The sequence below is a fragment of the Pristis pectinata genome, chromosome 4, assembly GCF_009764475.1.
Source record: "Pristis pectinata isolate sPriPec2 chromosome 4, sPriPec2.1.pri, whole genome shotgun sequence".
Classification (NCBI taxonomy): Eukaryota; Metazoa; Chordata; class Chondrichthyes; order Rhinopristiformes; family Pristidae; genus Pristis; species Pristis pectinata.
Genome location: NC_067408.1, coordinates 59786112 through 59802642, shown reverse-complemented (window position 1 = coordinate 59802642; position 16531 = coordinate 59786112). Strand labels below are relative to the sequence as shown.

General features: G+C 39.3%; 1 protein-coding gene across 5 annotated transcripts in view; it reads left to right on the top strand.

The window, feature by feature from the left end:
* ap1s2 (adaptor related protein complex 1 subunit sigma 2) overlaps positions 1-16469 on the top strand; it is a 53488-nt gene extending 37019 nt beyond the window's left edge. For 2 of the 5 annotated variants that reach the window (XM_052015311.1, XM_052015312.1), the window contains exon 5: positions 9299-16469. In XM_052015311.1, coding sequence (XP_051871271.1) covers positions 9299-9346 — 48 coding nt within the window. In that variant the 3' untranslated portion in view covers positions 9347-16469. Of the gene's footprint in view, positions 1-1076; positions 1178-3714; positions 6893-9298 lie in introns of those variants that run through there. The other 3 variants (XR_007956294.1, XR_007956295.1, XM_052015314.1) reach the window with 3 other exon arrangements.
* The last annotated feature ends 62 nt before the right edge of the window (positions 16470-16531 follow it).

Below are 16531 nucleotides of genomic sequence, written 5' to 3'. Positions count from 1 at the left end.
AACAGGATATTGATAGAATGCAGAGCTGGGCTGAGGAGTGGCAGATGGAGTTCAACCCAGATAAGTGTGAAGTGATACACTTTGGGAGATTGAATTTGAAGGCAGAATACAAGGTTAATGGCAGGACTCTTAGCAGTGTGGAGGAACAGAGGGATCTTGGGGTCCACGTCCATAGATCCCTCAAGGTTGCCATGTAGGTCAATAGGGTTGTTAAGAAGACATATGGAGTGTTGGCCTTCATTAATCGGGGTATTGAGTTCAAGAGCCGCGACGTGATATTGAGGCTCTATAGAACTCTGGTCAGACCATACTGGTCAAACCTCTGCACCTGAGCTTCAGTGACACAGCAGTGCACTGGCAAGTGGTTCTGCCTTCTACTCTGAGCTTGAGGCCTTTCTAACAAAGGCTGCTATTTTATGTAAACTGTATGAGCTGCAACTTGCTTAGGATCCTGGAATCACTTTTTTTGGCCTAAAATTTGCAGTGTAACTATCTTTTGATCAGTCTTTGTGAACTGAGTGTGTCCACCTGATATGTCTTGAATCTTTGCTGATTTTTGCCATATTTTTCTGTGATGAAATGTGCAGAATTGATGTCAGATGGTTTGCATGAAACGAAATCCTTGGGTTTGTTATGTGGTGATTCCAACCCAATGTTCCATGTTTTCATTCTTCTAGTACTGTCGCCTTTTATTTTCTAGATGACAGGGTATTTGCATAAGGCTGCGGATCAATGTGCACAATTTGGAATTTACAAAAATAATTATTGATGAATTACTTTTGTTCAGATTGCAGATGTATTTTTCATGTTTTGATTTTAGTTGGTAGTACTGTAACATGTATACCATGAAATAAAAAATGTATAGGATAACTTCTAGCACTAACATGAAATAATGACTTCTGATTTATCTTGCTGGAGACTAGTTCAGTTGCAGCTATGCTATTAAGGAAACCATGTCTTGCATGATCTATAACTGTATGAGATTGTTTTCTTGTGTTGATAATGGTACTCCTGTTCCAGAGATGTATTAGAGGAAAATTGTTAATTCTCACATGCTGCTTAATTTTGTGTTTTAGAACCAAAATGAAGACTGGGGAAGTTTGTCAGCTGACGATATCTTATGATTGAAAGAAATCTTAGGCTATTGGCCTGTTATGACTCCCCATCCAGACCATTGGTAACTATTTTCCCATTTGAGTGGCATGGGTATAATTTGGAAGCATAATGAATGATGCACGTTTGCAAAATTGCCGTGGCATTAATTGCTAAATTGCCTGATGTAGGGAAAAGTTGAAAGTAAAACCACTCTGAACCAAAATAGCTGGTGATGGGGTTGGTCCTAATTGAAATTTGCATGATTGCAGTGATGTGGTGTCTTGGTGCTGCTTCTGTTTTTTTGAAGCTAACATTGTTAAAAGGCAATGCTTAACTTTGCAGGCTTTTTGTTTAAAAAAAGCGCTCTCATCCTTTTAACATTATCATAAAGTAACATTAGCATATTAAATTCAAGTATCTGAAATGGCTACACATGGATCTGTACAAGTTACAGAAGATCTTGTTCTTTAAGTGTTGGTGCAAAAAGGAGAGGCTGGGTTGTTGTGTGTAAAATATAGTTTTGAACCGTTTTCCCATTTTGAGTGTTGAACAGGAAACGCCTCATTTAAGTGGAGAATTGGAGAGTGATCTTGAACTTGGCTTTGATATATTGTGATAGCTGGAGATAAAAATCACTATTGCTGACTTCTTGTTTCCTTAATTTAAAAGGAATATCTCCAGAGTAATTCTGTACCCTTTGTGTTAACATGCACTCTAATGTTAGGCAGAGTAAAGAATTTGAAGTTATTTCCTAACCTTTCCCATATTTTCTGCTACTATTTAATTCAGAATTGTCTTGTGTGTATGATGTCTTGTCTCGAAACAAAATGTAGGTCTTGTTGATAAGCCTGACCGTATTTCAAGAACCCTTTGAAGTTGAACGAGGATACTTTGGCTTATTGTGGTGGGAATAGGTGTGGCTGGAGCAAGTGGTGGAAGTCTTTCACTGTAATCCTGTTTAAACTGTAGATTTGTGGGATTAAAAGGACAAGGCACAGAGTTTAAAATTCTCATTGCCGAAGTTTGTTTGTTCTGGGAGTCTTTCAGTCTAGCTGATCTTGCATTTTATTTGGTCTCTAAAGAAGTTTTGTTCTTCAAGAAGCAAATTCCCCACAAGGCAAAATTTACCAAAATCAAATCCAGGTTTAGCACAAATGGCAGCATGCTCCATGGTATACTTATCTATACAACCTGCACCAGGGTTATAGTAACAGAAAGAACAAATTCTCTTTATTGCAGATTTTTATTAGTGGGACATCAAATTGCAGAACCTCTTTACTTTTGAGTTGTAAGAGCCATTCTCACTATTGTTTAACCATTTTAAGGACTTGGGTGGTGTTGGGTAAACAGCTGCTTGAGGTTTGACTATTTCTTTGGGTTTGTCTTTGTGCCTCTGCATCTGGATGTTTATACCCTGTTCCTGTTTCCTTCAATGGAGCTGAGATGACTGGGTCCACAACGGTTAGAACACTAAGCAACAAGCAATCAGCTGAAGGAACTCGGGTTGAGCAGCATTTGTGGGAAGGAAAGGAATCATCTACATTTCGAGTTGAAACCCTGCATCAGTTCTACCCTGCACCCCCACCCACTGCCCCCAACAGATGCTGCCTGACCTGCTGAGTTCCTCCAGCAGATTGTTTGTTGCTCCAGATTCCGGCATCTGTAGTCTTTTGTGTTTCCACTTAGAACACTAAACTCTATAACTTCCTTGGATGATCTGAATGTTTTTACAAGAATTGATGGAGCCAAAGCAAACTGTTTATTCCATCAAGTCCATGCCGGTGATTATGCTTCACAAGGTCTTTCAAACACCAAATACCTGCTGTTATCAGCTTAGTCATTTATTCTTTTCTCTCTTGTAATTATGTAGCTTCCCCATAAGTGTTTGTTACTTCCTTCAACCACTCCTTGTAGCAAGGCCCACCTAAAAATTTGCCTGAATGCCCTGTTGACTGTCCTGTGATTATGGCCACCTAGTTTTGGATTCCTACCAGTGGGAAAACCGTCAGCATGTCCATCCTATCAAACTACTTCATGGTTTAGTGACTTCAATTCTGGCTTGTCTCTCCGTATATTTATGACCTTCTGTGTTCTAGTACCAGTCTAGTAAAACTTCCCTGCACCTTCTTCAGTAGCTCATTGACAAGTTGCATTTTAAAGTGATACTATTTGAAATTGGTATGAAGTTGCGATGGTGAAGAAAATTGAGATATTGTTTACTGTTCCCCAGTCTTCCTTTTGCCATTCAAATGCCTTGTACCTTCTTATCAATGTCTTTGAAATGTAAATGTGGCCAATAACTGCTTGATCATTCTTTCTGTTGATGATTTGCTTCCCATTTAACCAATGTAAGCTGTGTTTGTAGAATGTAAAAAAAAGCAGCACCTTTGTTCCAGCATGTTCTTGTTTGTTGGCTCTCAGTTAATACACTGCATTTTGCTTTCCAATTTGAAATTGTGGTAACAGCCTTCAGCATTCTGTATATGGATTTGGATTTAACATCCATACGTTTCTATACTGACGCTGAATTTCATCCCACAGTCATTAAAGTGTTTTTTTAATAAAGTCTGCATGCTTTTTCCACTAGAAGATGTTGGCATTTTGTTTTTTCCCCTGTAGCCACGCCATGAATATTTTAATGTTCCTGTATATTAATGCCTTGGCCCATCTTGCGTGGTGAATCAGAGGAGGTGACCGTGTCTGCTTGCTGTTGGAATGTTTTCCTGGGCTCTGAAGTTCACATGAATGTTATACAAATAATTAAATGTAACGGGAACATCAGCACTTTGTCATCTAGCATCTTGGTGTCCTATTTATGTTTGTGTTCTGTTCATTTTAACCTTGTTCTGTGCTATCCTACTTCTAATTGTAATGCTACATTAATTGCATTGGATTTAATGCCTCAATTGGACTTTGGGTCTGTACCAGTTGGGTTTAACACTTGTTTTAATGTGCATCAAGCAGGTCTGATACTGCTATATTTGGACATCTCTGAAAACCTGAGACTCTAAATTTAATACCAATTTTATTGAAGGAAACTGTCGCTCACGCATAGTTAATAATTGCAATATGGTAGCATGCAGAATATGGTAAATGATGCCTGTAAAAGGTCTCAGTTATAGATGAAATCAGAGCTGGTGGTCCTAGACCACAAAAGTAACTAGTTACAGCTTTGTTAATTATGTAATGGTTCGTTCCTTGTTAGGATTATACCAGCTGGGTAAAGAAAAGCTGATCAAAATGTAGGCTGGTTTAAATCCATTTCACTCCTGTGCAATTATAAGGGGCTGACATGTTCAGTTATTGCAAACTCCTATCATTTCTTCATGTGTGTAAACAACCACTGACTACATTTGAGGTTAATGTTGAAGTAGAGTTCTAACCTGCTGATTCCATAAATCAGTACATGATTTGCAATCAGTACTTGTTTTCCATCTGTACAGCAAATGAGACGCTTGCTGACTTGAGGTTAATGAACACCATACATACTTAAGAGTAGATTCAGGGTATCATGAGGGGCAGAAAGATGACTTTTACCACAGTTTTTTCCATATCTGTTTTTTTCAGGGGGAAAATAAGGCCATGCTGGGGATTCTTTTTACCCTCCAGTGATGGTGTATCATAATATTAGAGATGAACTTTTTTTCCTACTTGTCATAACTTTGGAATTCTTCCCAGTGCCATTTTAAAAAGTACAAGGCCATCTCACACCTTCAGTCCCAGTGCAAAGTCTTTGTGCTTGGTGCTTCATGTATCATTGCAGTACAAATTATTTCTGTTGGAGAAAAGATTTTTGAAACAACTGCTTGACCAGCACCAAAGCTTAACAGTGAGCAATGTTCTGCTTCCCTCTTGAGCATCATTGTGTATGTAAGTTGGACCACTGTCTATGTGGTATGTTCAGAATGAGAGAACAAGTCCCAGTTAACCCAAGTTTAGGCTGCTTAATGGTGTAACATCAGCTGTAGTATTTGCCACCTGCATTCTATTCTTTGGGTTTGGTTGTTAGGAATGATGTTATCCAAATTGGCTTTCACACAGTTTAAATTTTAATAAAGTTACTATGCTCTGACCTTTTTAATCCCAAAGCAATTTGATGTTTATTGGGTGAAATATGAAGCTGGGCAATGTATTTTGCTTTAATGGAGGACTTCATAAATTATACTGCCAGCCAATTTAGTGTTTGTTTAATTTTGCAGTATTATTCACATTTTGTTCCTGATACTTCACAATTTTTCCCTCTACTTTCTCCACTTTTACCAATGTGGTTGGGCGAGGAAGTGCATATTCTTACGTGGATGGACAATGAAAACTAATGTAGTCAGTGAGTTGCCACAGAGGGGTTCACAAGGTGGTGTGACTAAAGCGTCAGGAAAAAGTTGAAGGGCTAAGTGCTGAGGCAAAAGGTAAAGAGAATGATCAGTGTTAGAGCTGCAATAGTAAGAATGGCAGTCTGGTGTTGCTCAACTTGGGCTGTATTTCATCTCCAGTCTTTCAGAATAGACCTGTACACGTTTAAGAAGTTGGTAATAAGGTTCCAGTTGAAGTCCTGTGACAGGAGATATCCATTTTCCTCCTCGTTCCCTCCTCAACTTTTTCTGTGCAAGGTAGCATTAGGTTGGACCTGAATGGAACAAAAGTATTAAATTCCAATTTCCCAAAAAAGGAATCAGTATCCAAGTGGCAGGAAACATTCTGGCCTACTGTACACATCTTGTATTATGTAGCTATGTTAACTAATATCCTTGGTACTTGGATATTGTAGCGGTGGTGCATCTACTAATTAGATAGATTTCTCATTTTGACAGCTTGACAGTCATTACAATATAAACTTAACCCCATCTTTTGAAACCTGAAAAAATTGGAATGTGCAGTGAATAAATCTTCTACATTCATGTCTTTGAAATTGCCACCCAGGCATAGAAATTATCTGGATACAGAGTTTGCCCAAATTAACTCTAAAGCTAGTTCAAGGGGAATTATTGCCTTTTCAATTTGTCTTTGTTCTAACAACTGCTGCCGTTCAGGAAATCCAACCATACGTGCTTTCCTTTCTCAGGCTGTCATTCAGGCAAGTCTGTCAACTGGTAACCCATGAAAATGAAAATCTCATGCATATTTTACTGCATTCCACTCCTATGAGTATGTCGAGTTCAGCTTGTTTTTGTATGGATGATTTGGAGGGCTCCAATCCCACCATTTTAAATAAGGGAGTGGTTTGTGGCCTTGAAATCTTATTTCTATAAATTTATAGACTGCCTATTCACATGAAACCCTCAGCTAATTGAATGAACACTAAATCGTATCACTTCAGTAGTGACTGATGTCCATTAAATATAATGTTTGCTAAGCATCAGTTGACTTTCTGTAGACTTCCATATTCTGTTCTTCAGTGAAGCATTGATTATTCCTAGTTTGTATTTTCTGCTTCAGAAACTAGTTATATTTAACAGTAAGTATTTGTATTATGATTGCATCAGTGTGTTTTCACATTGGACCCAAGTAGTGCTGTTCATATTGGTGGATAGGGGCGAAAGAAAATAGTAGACACAGTCTGATGTACAAAGACACATATTTCAGGCAGCAATACTTTTATCAAAGTTCAGTAGTTTAGTGCATATTTTACACTGATGTTTGCTTTTGCATTCTGCTCTGAATGGCTTTTGTTGCTATGCATTAAGCTGACTGAAATTGTGATTTTATTTGTGATTGTAAAAAAAAAAAGCTTGCTTTGAGCTCGTGTTCTATAAAGTGCACGTTTCTGGCACATTATAAATAAAACATTCCTGCATGCATCAATGTTGTTTCCTGTGGCTATATTTCCTATCTATTCAAACTTCTAATAGTTGATGTATATTTAAGGTGTTCTACTGATTAGTAAAAATAAAATTGCAAAGAAGTCATGGTAAATAACTAACTTGAAAGCCAGTGGTTCAAAAACAGCCTTGTTTAATGAGTCACTTAGCAGTTTCCATTATGTCTGCATCTATTCTGCACTTTTTTATGGCCATCCAAGATTTGGCTCCAGTACAAATATCGGGTTGTTTCTCTGACTTAAGCTGGTTATTTTACTCCCTTAAATTTCAGCTTCAATTTTGACTAGATACCACACTGATTTTTAAACAATTTTTTTCTTTATTTACTTAGTGTTGTCTTCCAAGCAGCATTTGCTTAATTTCTGCATCTGGCTCTAAATTCTGTCATCTGACCTACCATTTTAATAATTAGGATTATAATTTATTGCAACAATATTATAAATTCTGGTATCTTAATTTGCAATTTGGGCTGGAGTATGATTTCATGATGAATTGAGCAAGAGCATTTCAATCTATTCCAGTATACAAATCACCTTGGGTGATACGTGTAGGAAAGTTAACTGTACTTGCACATCAGGATTACTTGGCAAAAGGTTAAAAATAACTAAACTGTGAAGACTGACATAATAATAAAGCAATTCTCTATAAGATCTTTAATTTCTTCTGCTGTTGGTTACATTTCAATTTGGTAATCATTCTTAATGCAGTTTATATCCAATGTGGTAATGATTCTTAATGCAGTTTATATCCAGTGTAGTTAATACTGTGGATTTGTTCGTGTCCTAAACATATTGGTGATTTTGACTTGACATTTGGAAGATTGCTCAGCAGTGGATGTACTTTAGCCACTCACTCCTCCAGTTTTCATTAGTAGCACCTGCACTCCCATCTTCTAATTTTGACTTGGTGTTCCCATATTCATGATCTTCCTTCGTCACCATAAGGAAGAATTGGCTAACATAAATGTACAGGAGCAAAACTGTTTTAGCTGTATATTCATCTGGTGACTGGGTAAAAAGGTTATTGCCTGCCAAACCATTCTTCAGAGCAACCTAGGCTGACTTTGCCCCTGTAGAAGTGCTTTGTAGATAATGAGTTGCAAGCTTGTGTTCTTTTCCTCTAATGTTTTGCACTGTTAATTTGCAAATCCACTTTCTCAACATTTTGGGTGTATAAACTCAACTGTTTATTTAAATTGTCATCAAAAAAAATATTTGCTAGTCTTGATGTGGTGCAATGGGTAATGCTGCTGCCTCACGGCTCCAGTGACTTGGGTTCGATCCTAACCTCGGGTGCAGTCTGGAGTTTGGATGTTTTCCCTGTGACTGCATGGGATTCCCCCAGGTGCTCGAGTTTCCTCCCACAAAGTCTGTTTGGTTAATTGGCAACTGTAAATTACCTGTGGTGAAGGTGGATAGTAAAAGAGTTGATGGTGTGGGTGATCACAGGGAAATGGGGGAATGGGATTGGTTTGAAGACAGAATGGGCTAAATGATTGTCTTCTGTGTCATAAAGAAATGTCCCCCGTCTCTCCCCCCTCCCCCTGAGGATAATTACTGCAATTGCAATGGCCATTTTTGAAATAGTATAACTGTTATATTCAAGACGCGAAGATGTAAAAGACAGTGAGCATTCAATGAATGCGATCCTATGAATATTCCTCTTTGCTGCCCCCTTAGGCATGTGAGTGTGCGCGCTGTTCACCATCTCTTCCACCTCAGACTGAAACAAAGTTAACTGTTGAGATGCTAATTAGTCTAGATAACTGATAACGATGCTTTCCATCTATCTGCTGAAAGCTTACAATTTTTCTTTTTTCTTTTGCCACACCCCTAATTAGGATGTCAAAGTAAGTTGTAATTATACATTGCCTGTAAATTCATCACACCTTGCCCCTTCTGAATAACTTTGTAAAATGTTGCTGTGTTTGAAAACCTTTTGGTCTTTTGTCACATCTATCTTACAGCATATAGAATACACTGGCCCACTGGAGCCTCATTTACCTAGATTTATCTTGGCTGGATCATGAGTGGGGAAAGTGCAAAGCGAAAACCTGACCCTGATTCAGTGGAGAGAAACTAATAGGAAATTGCAACACACTGCTGTTTTATAGTTCCTGTAGGCCTGATTATGAATAAGAAACTTCCCTGCCTATCTACTTCAGGAGTTGGTGCTGCATTGCATTAAATGGGAGAAAATACCCTTGAAATTGGAAGACGGGTACATTTTTGCAACTGGAAACATGGCTTCCTCAAATGCACAGTCTTTGACTAATGTTTTGCTCTTGTATTTGGCCATTTTTATCTTTCTCTTTTACCTCTTGAGTACTGACTCCAGTGCTAATTCTTTAGTTTCGATTACCAAAGTGTTTAATTTTGCCTCCGCAGGAAGCTGAGACTCCTCGTAGCGTACTTGAAGAAATTGGACTGACATAAGTCTTCAGTTAAAGTGAATGATGCCCCCAAATATTCAAAATTAGATTTCACTGCTTTGATTGTTAATGTATGGCTAATGTTGTACAATGCTGCCCCTTTGGATTTTTGTGATTTGTTTAGTTGAACATGCCATTTATTATGCTTGAGACAAGGGAAAACTGAAGTCAATATGAGTTGAATGGAGACTTAGCTTAAGTTGAGGTTGGCAGAATCTTTTTTTCCCAAAAATGCAATGAAATGCAGGATAAGTTTTAGTATGACCAATTACAATGTGTATGAGAGAAGCTGCGAATGAGCTGGCTTCTCCCCCAATGTTTTTCATTTGCTGGCTTGAGGAATTGGATGACTTTAACTCCCTTTTGATGTAAATGAATATTTTGTTCTCTGCTAAATTGAAAAAATCTCCTCTTGGAGTATGGTTAACTGTCAGGATTTTGTATATAGTACAAACATTTCAATCTCTGTGCTTTAAATCTAAAATTCACCATACCAAAGCAGCCAATGTCAACAGCTATTGGTTTGAAAATGCAGTCTATTTTTAGATTGGCAAAGTTATACAGCTGTGTACTTAAATTTTGTTTGAACTTTTAATCTAAAACTCGAGTATTGGAAAACCATTGCCTTTTAAGGATGACTGTGATCATGATGCAATACAAGGGATATGAAAGGGATTTAATTCTACAATGTGCTGTAATCATGTAAGACTAAAAGACAATTTTCAATGATGTGGAATAATCACTGGTTTAGTATCTGGCATCACTGCCCCACATCAGATCTAATTGCCGAGGCTTCATTTTACACTGATCAGTGTTGTTGGGATCTGTTCAGTAAGTAGTATTACCATTACAAGTGTTCTTCATCAAATATCCTGTAATTATTTCACCTAGACATTTTTATCCATAAAATGATGTTGGTTTTGTTGTGATTTACTCAACAATTAGTCTATTTGCAAAAAGTCTTGTCCCTCAAGTCAAATCAGGTCGATCAACTTGGTTTGCAGTTGCTTAAATGTTTTTGGTCACTGTGCAAAAGTGTAGTAGGTTTTAGCTGTTTAATATGAGCTCTCAGGCAGTCTTTAATGTAATGTGTGTGATAGTCCAGTGGTTTGTCTTAATGAACATGGGAGTGAAAGTATTACAATGAATGTACAAGACACTGAATTAAAATGTCCTTTTATATATATATATAACAAAAAAATCTGCTGTACCTTGGAGATTAAGCAACTGATTTATGATTAAAACAAAGCAGTGTTTTTAGTGTTTTTTACATAGACTAATTAATTTGCACTTTGTAATTGTAGATGGCTTGCAGATTCATTCACTTGGGTCGTTAACGGATTCTCTTATGAGAATGTGTCTACTTCGGTTATTGTAATTGATGTATAACCCGTCTAACCAAAAAATTATTACAGATCCCATTGGAGCGCAGTGGTAACAGTGAAAGGATACAACAGTTTGTCAAAAGGACAGTAATGAGCAAAGCTGACTCTGGATAGCTGGATAAAAACAGCAAATGCTAGAAATACTCAGCAGGTCAGGCAGCATCTGTGGGGAGAGAAGGTTAATATTTCAGGTTGAAAACCTTTTGTCAGAACTGGGAAGGAGGAAAAGAAGCTTAAGCTGTCAGGGGGAGGGGGTGGGGGAGAATGCCCCGATAGGTTATAACTGGAGTGACCATGGGGATAAACTGTAAACAAGGTTATTTGATCATTGAGTGAAATGGGAGCGGAGAGTGAGAACACAGACAAAAGAACATGATCATAGTTATACAATATGGAAGTGGGCCTTCCAGCCCAATCTGTCCATGTTGACCAAGATGTCTATCTGAACTAGTCCCATTTGCCTGCATTTGACCCATATCCTAGGTCTTTTCTATCCATGTATTTGTCTAATTGTCTTTTAAACATTGTAATTGTACCTGCCTCTACAGCTTCCTCTGGCAGCTTGTTCCATTTACCACAACCCGCTGTGTGGGGGGAAAAGTTGCCCCTCTGGTCCCTTTTAAATCGTTCCTACCATGGGGAGTCTAAAACTGTGACTATTCACCTTAATCTACACCACTCATGATTTTATAAGGTCATATTCCCTATTCCATAACCTCCTATTCCCCAGAGGAAAAAGTCCCAGCTTCTTGAGGCTTGTCGAAGATTGCAGTGGGACATTGATAGGATGCAGAGCTGGGCTGAAAAGTGGCAGATGGAGTTCAATCCGGATAAGTGTGAGATGGTACACTTTGGAAGGACAAACTCCAAGTCGGAGTACAACGTTAATGGCAGGATTCTGGATAGTGTGGAGGAGCAGAGGGATCTAGGGGTCCATATCCACAGATCCCTGAAAGTTGCCTCACAGGTGGATAGGGTAGTTAAGAAAGCTTATGGGATGTTAGCTTTCATAAGTCGAGGGATTGAGTTTAAGAGCCGCGAGGTAATAATGCAGCTATATAAAATTCAGGTTAGACCACACTTAGAGTACTGTGTCCAGTTCTGGTCGCCTCATTATAGGAAGGATGTGGAAGTGTTGAAAGGGTGCAGAGGAGATTTACCAGGATGCTGCCTGGATTAGAGAGTATGCATTATGAGGAGAGACTAAGGAAGCTAGGGCTTTACTCTTTGGAGAGGAGGATGATGAGAGGAGACATGATAGAGGTGTACAAATATTAAGAGGAATAGATAGAGTGGACAGCCAGTGCCTCTTTCCCAGGGCACCAATGCTCAATACAAGAGGGCATGGCTTTAAAGTAATGGGTGGGAAGTTCAAGGGAGATATCAGAGGAAGGTTTTTTACCCAGAGAGTGGTTGGGGCATGGGATGTACTGCCTGGGGTGGTGGTGGAGGCAGGTACATTGGTCAAATTCAAGAGATTGCTAGATAAGCATATGGAGGAGTTTAAAATAAAGAGAATTGTGGAAGGGGTGAGGTCTTAGGTGAGGCACAACATTGTGGGCTGAAGGGCCTGTATTGTGCTGTACTGTTCTAGGTTCTAACTCGGGATTCCAGACCCGGTAAAATACTCATGAATCTTTTCTGCACCCTTTCTAGCTTTGTAGAGTCATAGAACACTTATGTATTGAAATCCATTTGCCACTCCTCAGCCCATTTACCTAACTGATCAAGATCGCTCTGCAATCTATGATAACCTTCACTATCAACAACACCTAATTTCGTGTCATTCGCAAACTTACTGATCAAGCCTTGTGTATTCGCATACAAATCATTTATATATGTAACAATTAACAAGGGTCCCAGCACCGACCACTGCAGCACACCTCTTGTCACTGGCCTCCATTCCAAGAAACAACCTTCAGCCACCACCTTCTTGTTCCTACCTCTGAGCCAATTTTGAATCCACTTAACTAGCTCTCCCTACATTCCATTGGGACCTAACCTTCCAGACCAGCCTGTCATGTGGGACCTTGGTGAGGGCCTTGCTAAAGTCCAGATAGACAATGTCCATTGCCCTACCTTCATCTACCATTTTGGTTACCTCTTCAAAAAAAAACCCTGAAGGGTTCTTCAAGCACAACTTTCCGTCCACAAAACCATGATGATGGCTCCTAATCAGACTCTGTCAATCCAAATGCTGGTATTTCCTGTCCCTCGGAATTCCCTCCACCACTGATGTCAGGCTGACCAGCCTGTAGTTCCCTGGCTTGTCCTTGCTACCCTTAAACAATGGAACAACATTAGCCACCCAATGATGTCCTTCCTATAGCTGGGTGATCAGAACCCCACACAATACTGTGGTCTCACCAATGACTTGGTATGTTTGTAACATGACATCCCAACTCTGGTACTCAATGCCCACCGCTGAAAGCAAGTGTGCCTATCCTGTTTACCTGTGTTGCTTTCAGGGAGCAATGTACTTGTACCCCTTTTCTGTTCTACAACACACTCCAGGGTGCAAGTCCTGCCCTGGTTTAACTGACCAAAATGCAACACCACTCTCTTGTCTGAGATTCTGTTTGCCATTCCTTGGCCCACTGCCCCAGTTTTAGATCCTTCTTCACTTTCCACGACACCACCAATTTTAGTGCCAACTGCGTGCTTACTAACCATGTTAAGAACATTGCATTCCAAATCGTCAATATAAATGACAAACTGGGGACCTGGTGCTTATCCCTGTGGCACACAGGCCTCTTGTATCCCTTATACTCAAGGAATTCACTTGATCCTAGCTGCCTATACCTGACATATGCCTACTTTTTCCTGACCAGAGCTTCAATGTCCCTTGTCAACCAAGGTCCCCTAATCCTGCCAGCCTTGTGCTTTACTCTAACAGGATTATGCCACCCTGAACTTTTAAAAGCTTTCCGTTACAAGATGTCTCTTTACCTGTAAACAACCTCTCCCAATCAACCTTTGCAAATTCCTGACTAAAGCTATCAAAATTTGCCATATAATTTAGGAGTTTAACTTGTGGACCAGTCCTATCTTTTTCCATAACTATTTTAAAACCAATAGAATTATGGTCACTGGTCCCAAAGAGCTGCCTCACTGCCCAATAGGAAGTCTAGTGCTGCCCTCTCCAGTAGAGCTATCTACATATTGTTCGAGAGAATTTCCTGGACACAACAAATTCTGCCCTATTTAATCCTTTGGCAGACCCAGCCAATGTGAGGGAGGTCAAAATTACCTACTATTGCAACCCTACTATTCTTACAGCTATCTATGATCTCCCGACATATTTGTTCCTTTACTTCTGATGGACCATTGGGGGGGCTCATTGTATAATACCATTAAAATGATCATTCCCCTCTTATTTCTACCTATATAGCCTCACTGGATGATCCCCCAAGAATAAAGTACTGTCATGATTTTCTCCCAGATCTGCCTCCTCTCTCACCTTCTCTGTACCCAGGAACACTGAGCTGCCAGTCCTGCTCCTCTCAACCATGTTTCTATTATGGCAATAATATCCCAGTCCCATATACCAATCCATCATTACTTGTCAGGGTTCTTGCATTAAAATAAATGCAGTTTAGACTATCAGGCCTTCCTTGCTCCCTGTCTTTGCATGCTGTTTCTTAATTTGTTTTGGGCCTTATGATCACCAGTGGGTCAGTGGGAGTGGGATGGGGAATTAAAGTGGTAAGCAATGGGAAGCTCTGGGTCACCCATGGACTGAATGCAAATACTTTGGAAAGTGGTCACCCAATCTGCTTGCTTTTTCCTGTATTGAGGAGACCACATTATGAGCACAGAATGCAGTACACAGGATTGGAAGTAAAAGTGTATTTCCTGCATTTTTTTTTACAGCAGGAATTCATCAACAACTTATTTGGAATGGAATATTGCTTGGACGACTAATGATCATTGAAAGACAGCACAGACATTGGCCCACTGCACCCATGCCAACCATCAAGCACCCATTTTTTCTTTTTACACCAATCCTTCCCTAATGCATTTTTATTTTCCCTGTGTTGCCTTAAAATCTTTCCAACCCTCCCAAAAAAAATTCTACCATGCACCTACACGCTAGGGACAATTTATAGGAGCCAACTAACCTTGCAACCTACACATCTTTGGGCTGCGAGAGGAAACCAGAGTGCCTGAAGGAAACACAAGCTGTTGCAAGGCAAACATGCAAACTCCACACAGCACCAGAGGTCAGAGTTGAGTTGCTGGAACTGAGGCAGCAGCTCTATTGGCTATTGATAATTTCATATGCATGTAAAGATTTAATAATCATAGAATCAAACATACAGCACAGAACACCTCAGATCCCTTGTGCCTTAACCTTCTGGACCAGCCTACCATGCAGGACCTTGTCAAAAGCCTTACTGAGCTCCATATAAACCACAGCTTTTAACAGTTTTCTTAGTTACCCCCTTAAAAAAAATTCATTTGAGAGACATAATCTCCTTTGCACAAAACCATGCTGACTCATCCTAATCAGTCCCTGCCTTTCCAAGTGAACATAAATCTTGTCCCTCAGAATCTTCTCCAACAATTTCCCTACCACTGATGTCGGGCTCACCGAGCTGTAGTTTTCAGGCTTATCCCTACTGCCCTTTTATCCACCCTCGTGTGCTCTAATATTTCTAACACTTCCTCCTTTCTGATATAGACATGCTCCAGAATTTCACCAAATAAGTTTGGATTTATAGATTATCCTGGTACCTGTGGCAGTTCTTTAAAATTGGTTTCCTCCCTTTTGTCTAAAATTTCCTTTGCATTGGGAACACTCTAGTTAGTCTGTCCAATCCTGTTGGAATTTTATAGGTCTCCACAAGATCCTCTTTCATTCTATACTCAAATGCACATAGGCCCAATTTCCCCTCATCATGTCATCATGCCAAGTATTAGTCTTATGAACCTTTATGGCAAGACCAAAACTGCACGTACATCTCCCAGATGGCGTGTACCAAGGCCTTGGACAACTGCAGCAAGACATCCTTACTCCTGAATTCAAATCCTCTTGTGATAAAAGTCAATAGAGGATTGGCCTTCCTAATTGCTTATAGTGATTAGTATACAGGAACACCCAAATCTCATTGCATCGTCCCTCTTTCCAATCCATCATCATTCATATAATGTCTTCCTGTATTTTACAACCAAAGTTTATAACTCCATATCCTTTCATGTTAAATTTCACCTGCCATCCATCTGCCCACTCTAACTTGTTTTTTCTTTCTTAACAAATTGACGATGTTGTTAATAGATAAGCATGACTTTCCTCTTATAAACCTATGCTGTCTTTGCCCATTCCTGTTAACTCACTGATATTCTATAATTGCATCTTTTCTAAGATTCCACAACTTTTCCCCACTACTGCCATTGGCCTTACTACTGACAATTGCATTGGGATAAATAACATTAAATTTTGCAAATCCCATTGTATAAAGAAGCAAAACAGACTTCAGGTATTAGATTTCAAATTTACAGAATGGTGTAAAATCTCATGTTGGATATACTAAGTAGGCTATGGTCAAAATATAAAACATTTTGGCAATAACCTGCTCCTGCTTAGGCAATGTAATTACTTGGCATATCAGTTTGGTGCTATTGTCCCAGTAAACATTCATAAAGTGTATACTGAATGAGGAAGAAATGGGTAAAGAGTTTATGCTGACTATATGATCCACATTGACACTTCATGTTTGAAATAAAGTTCATCTTCAGTTACTGCAAGAGTCCTAACTTTATTAACAAGATACTAAGATTTTACATTAACTGTTTCCTCCATA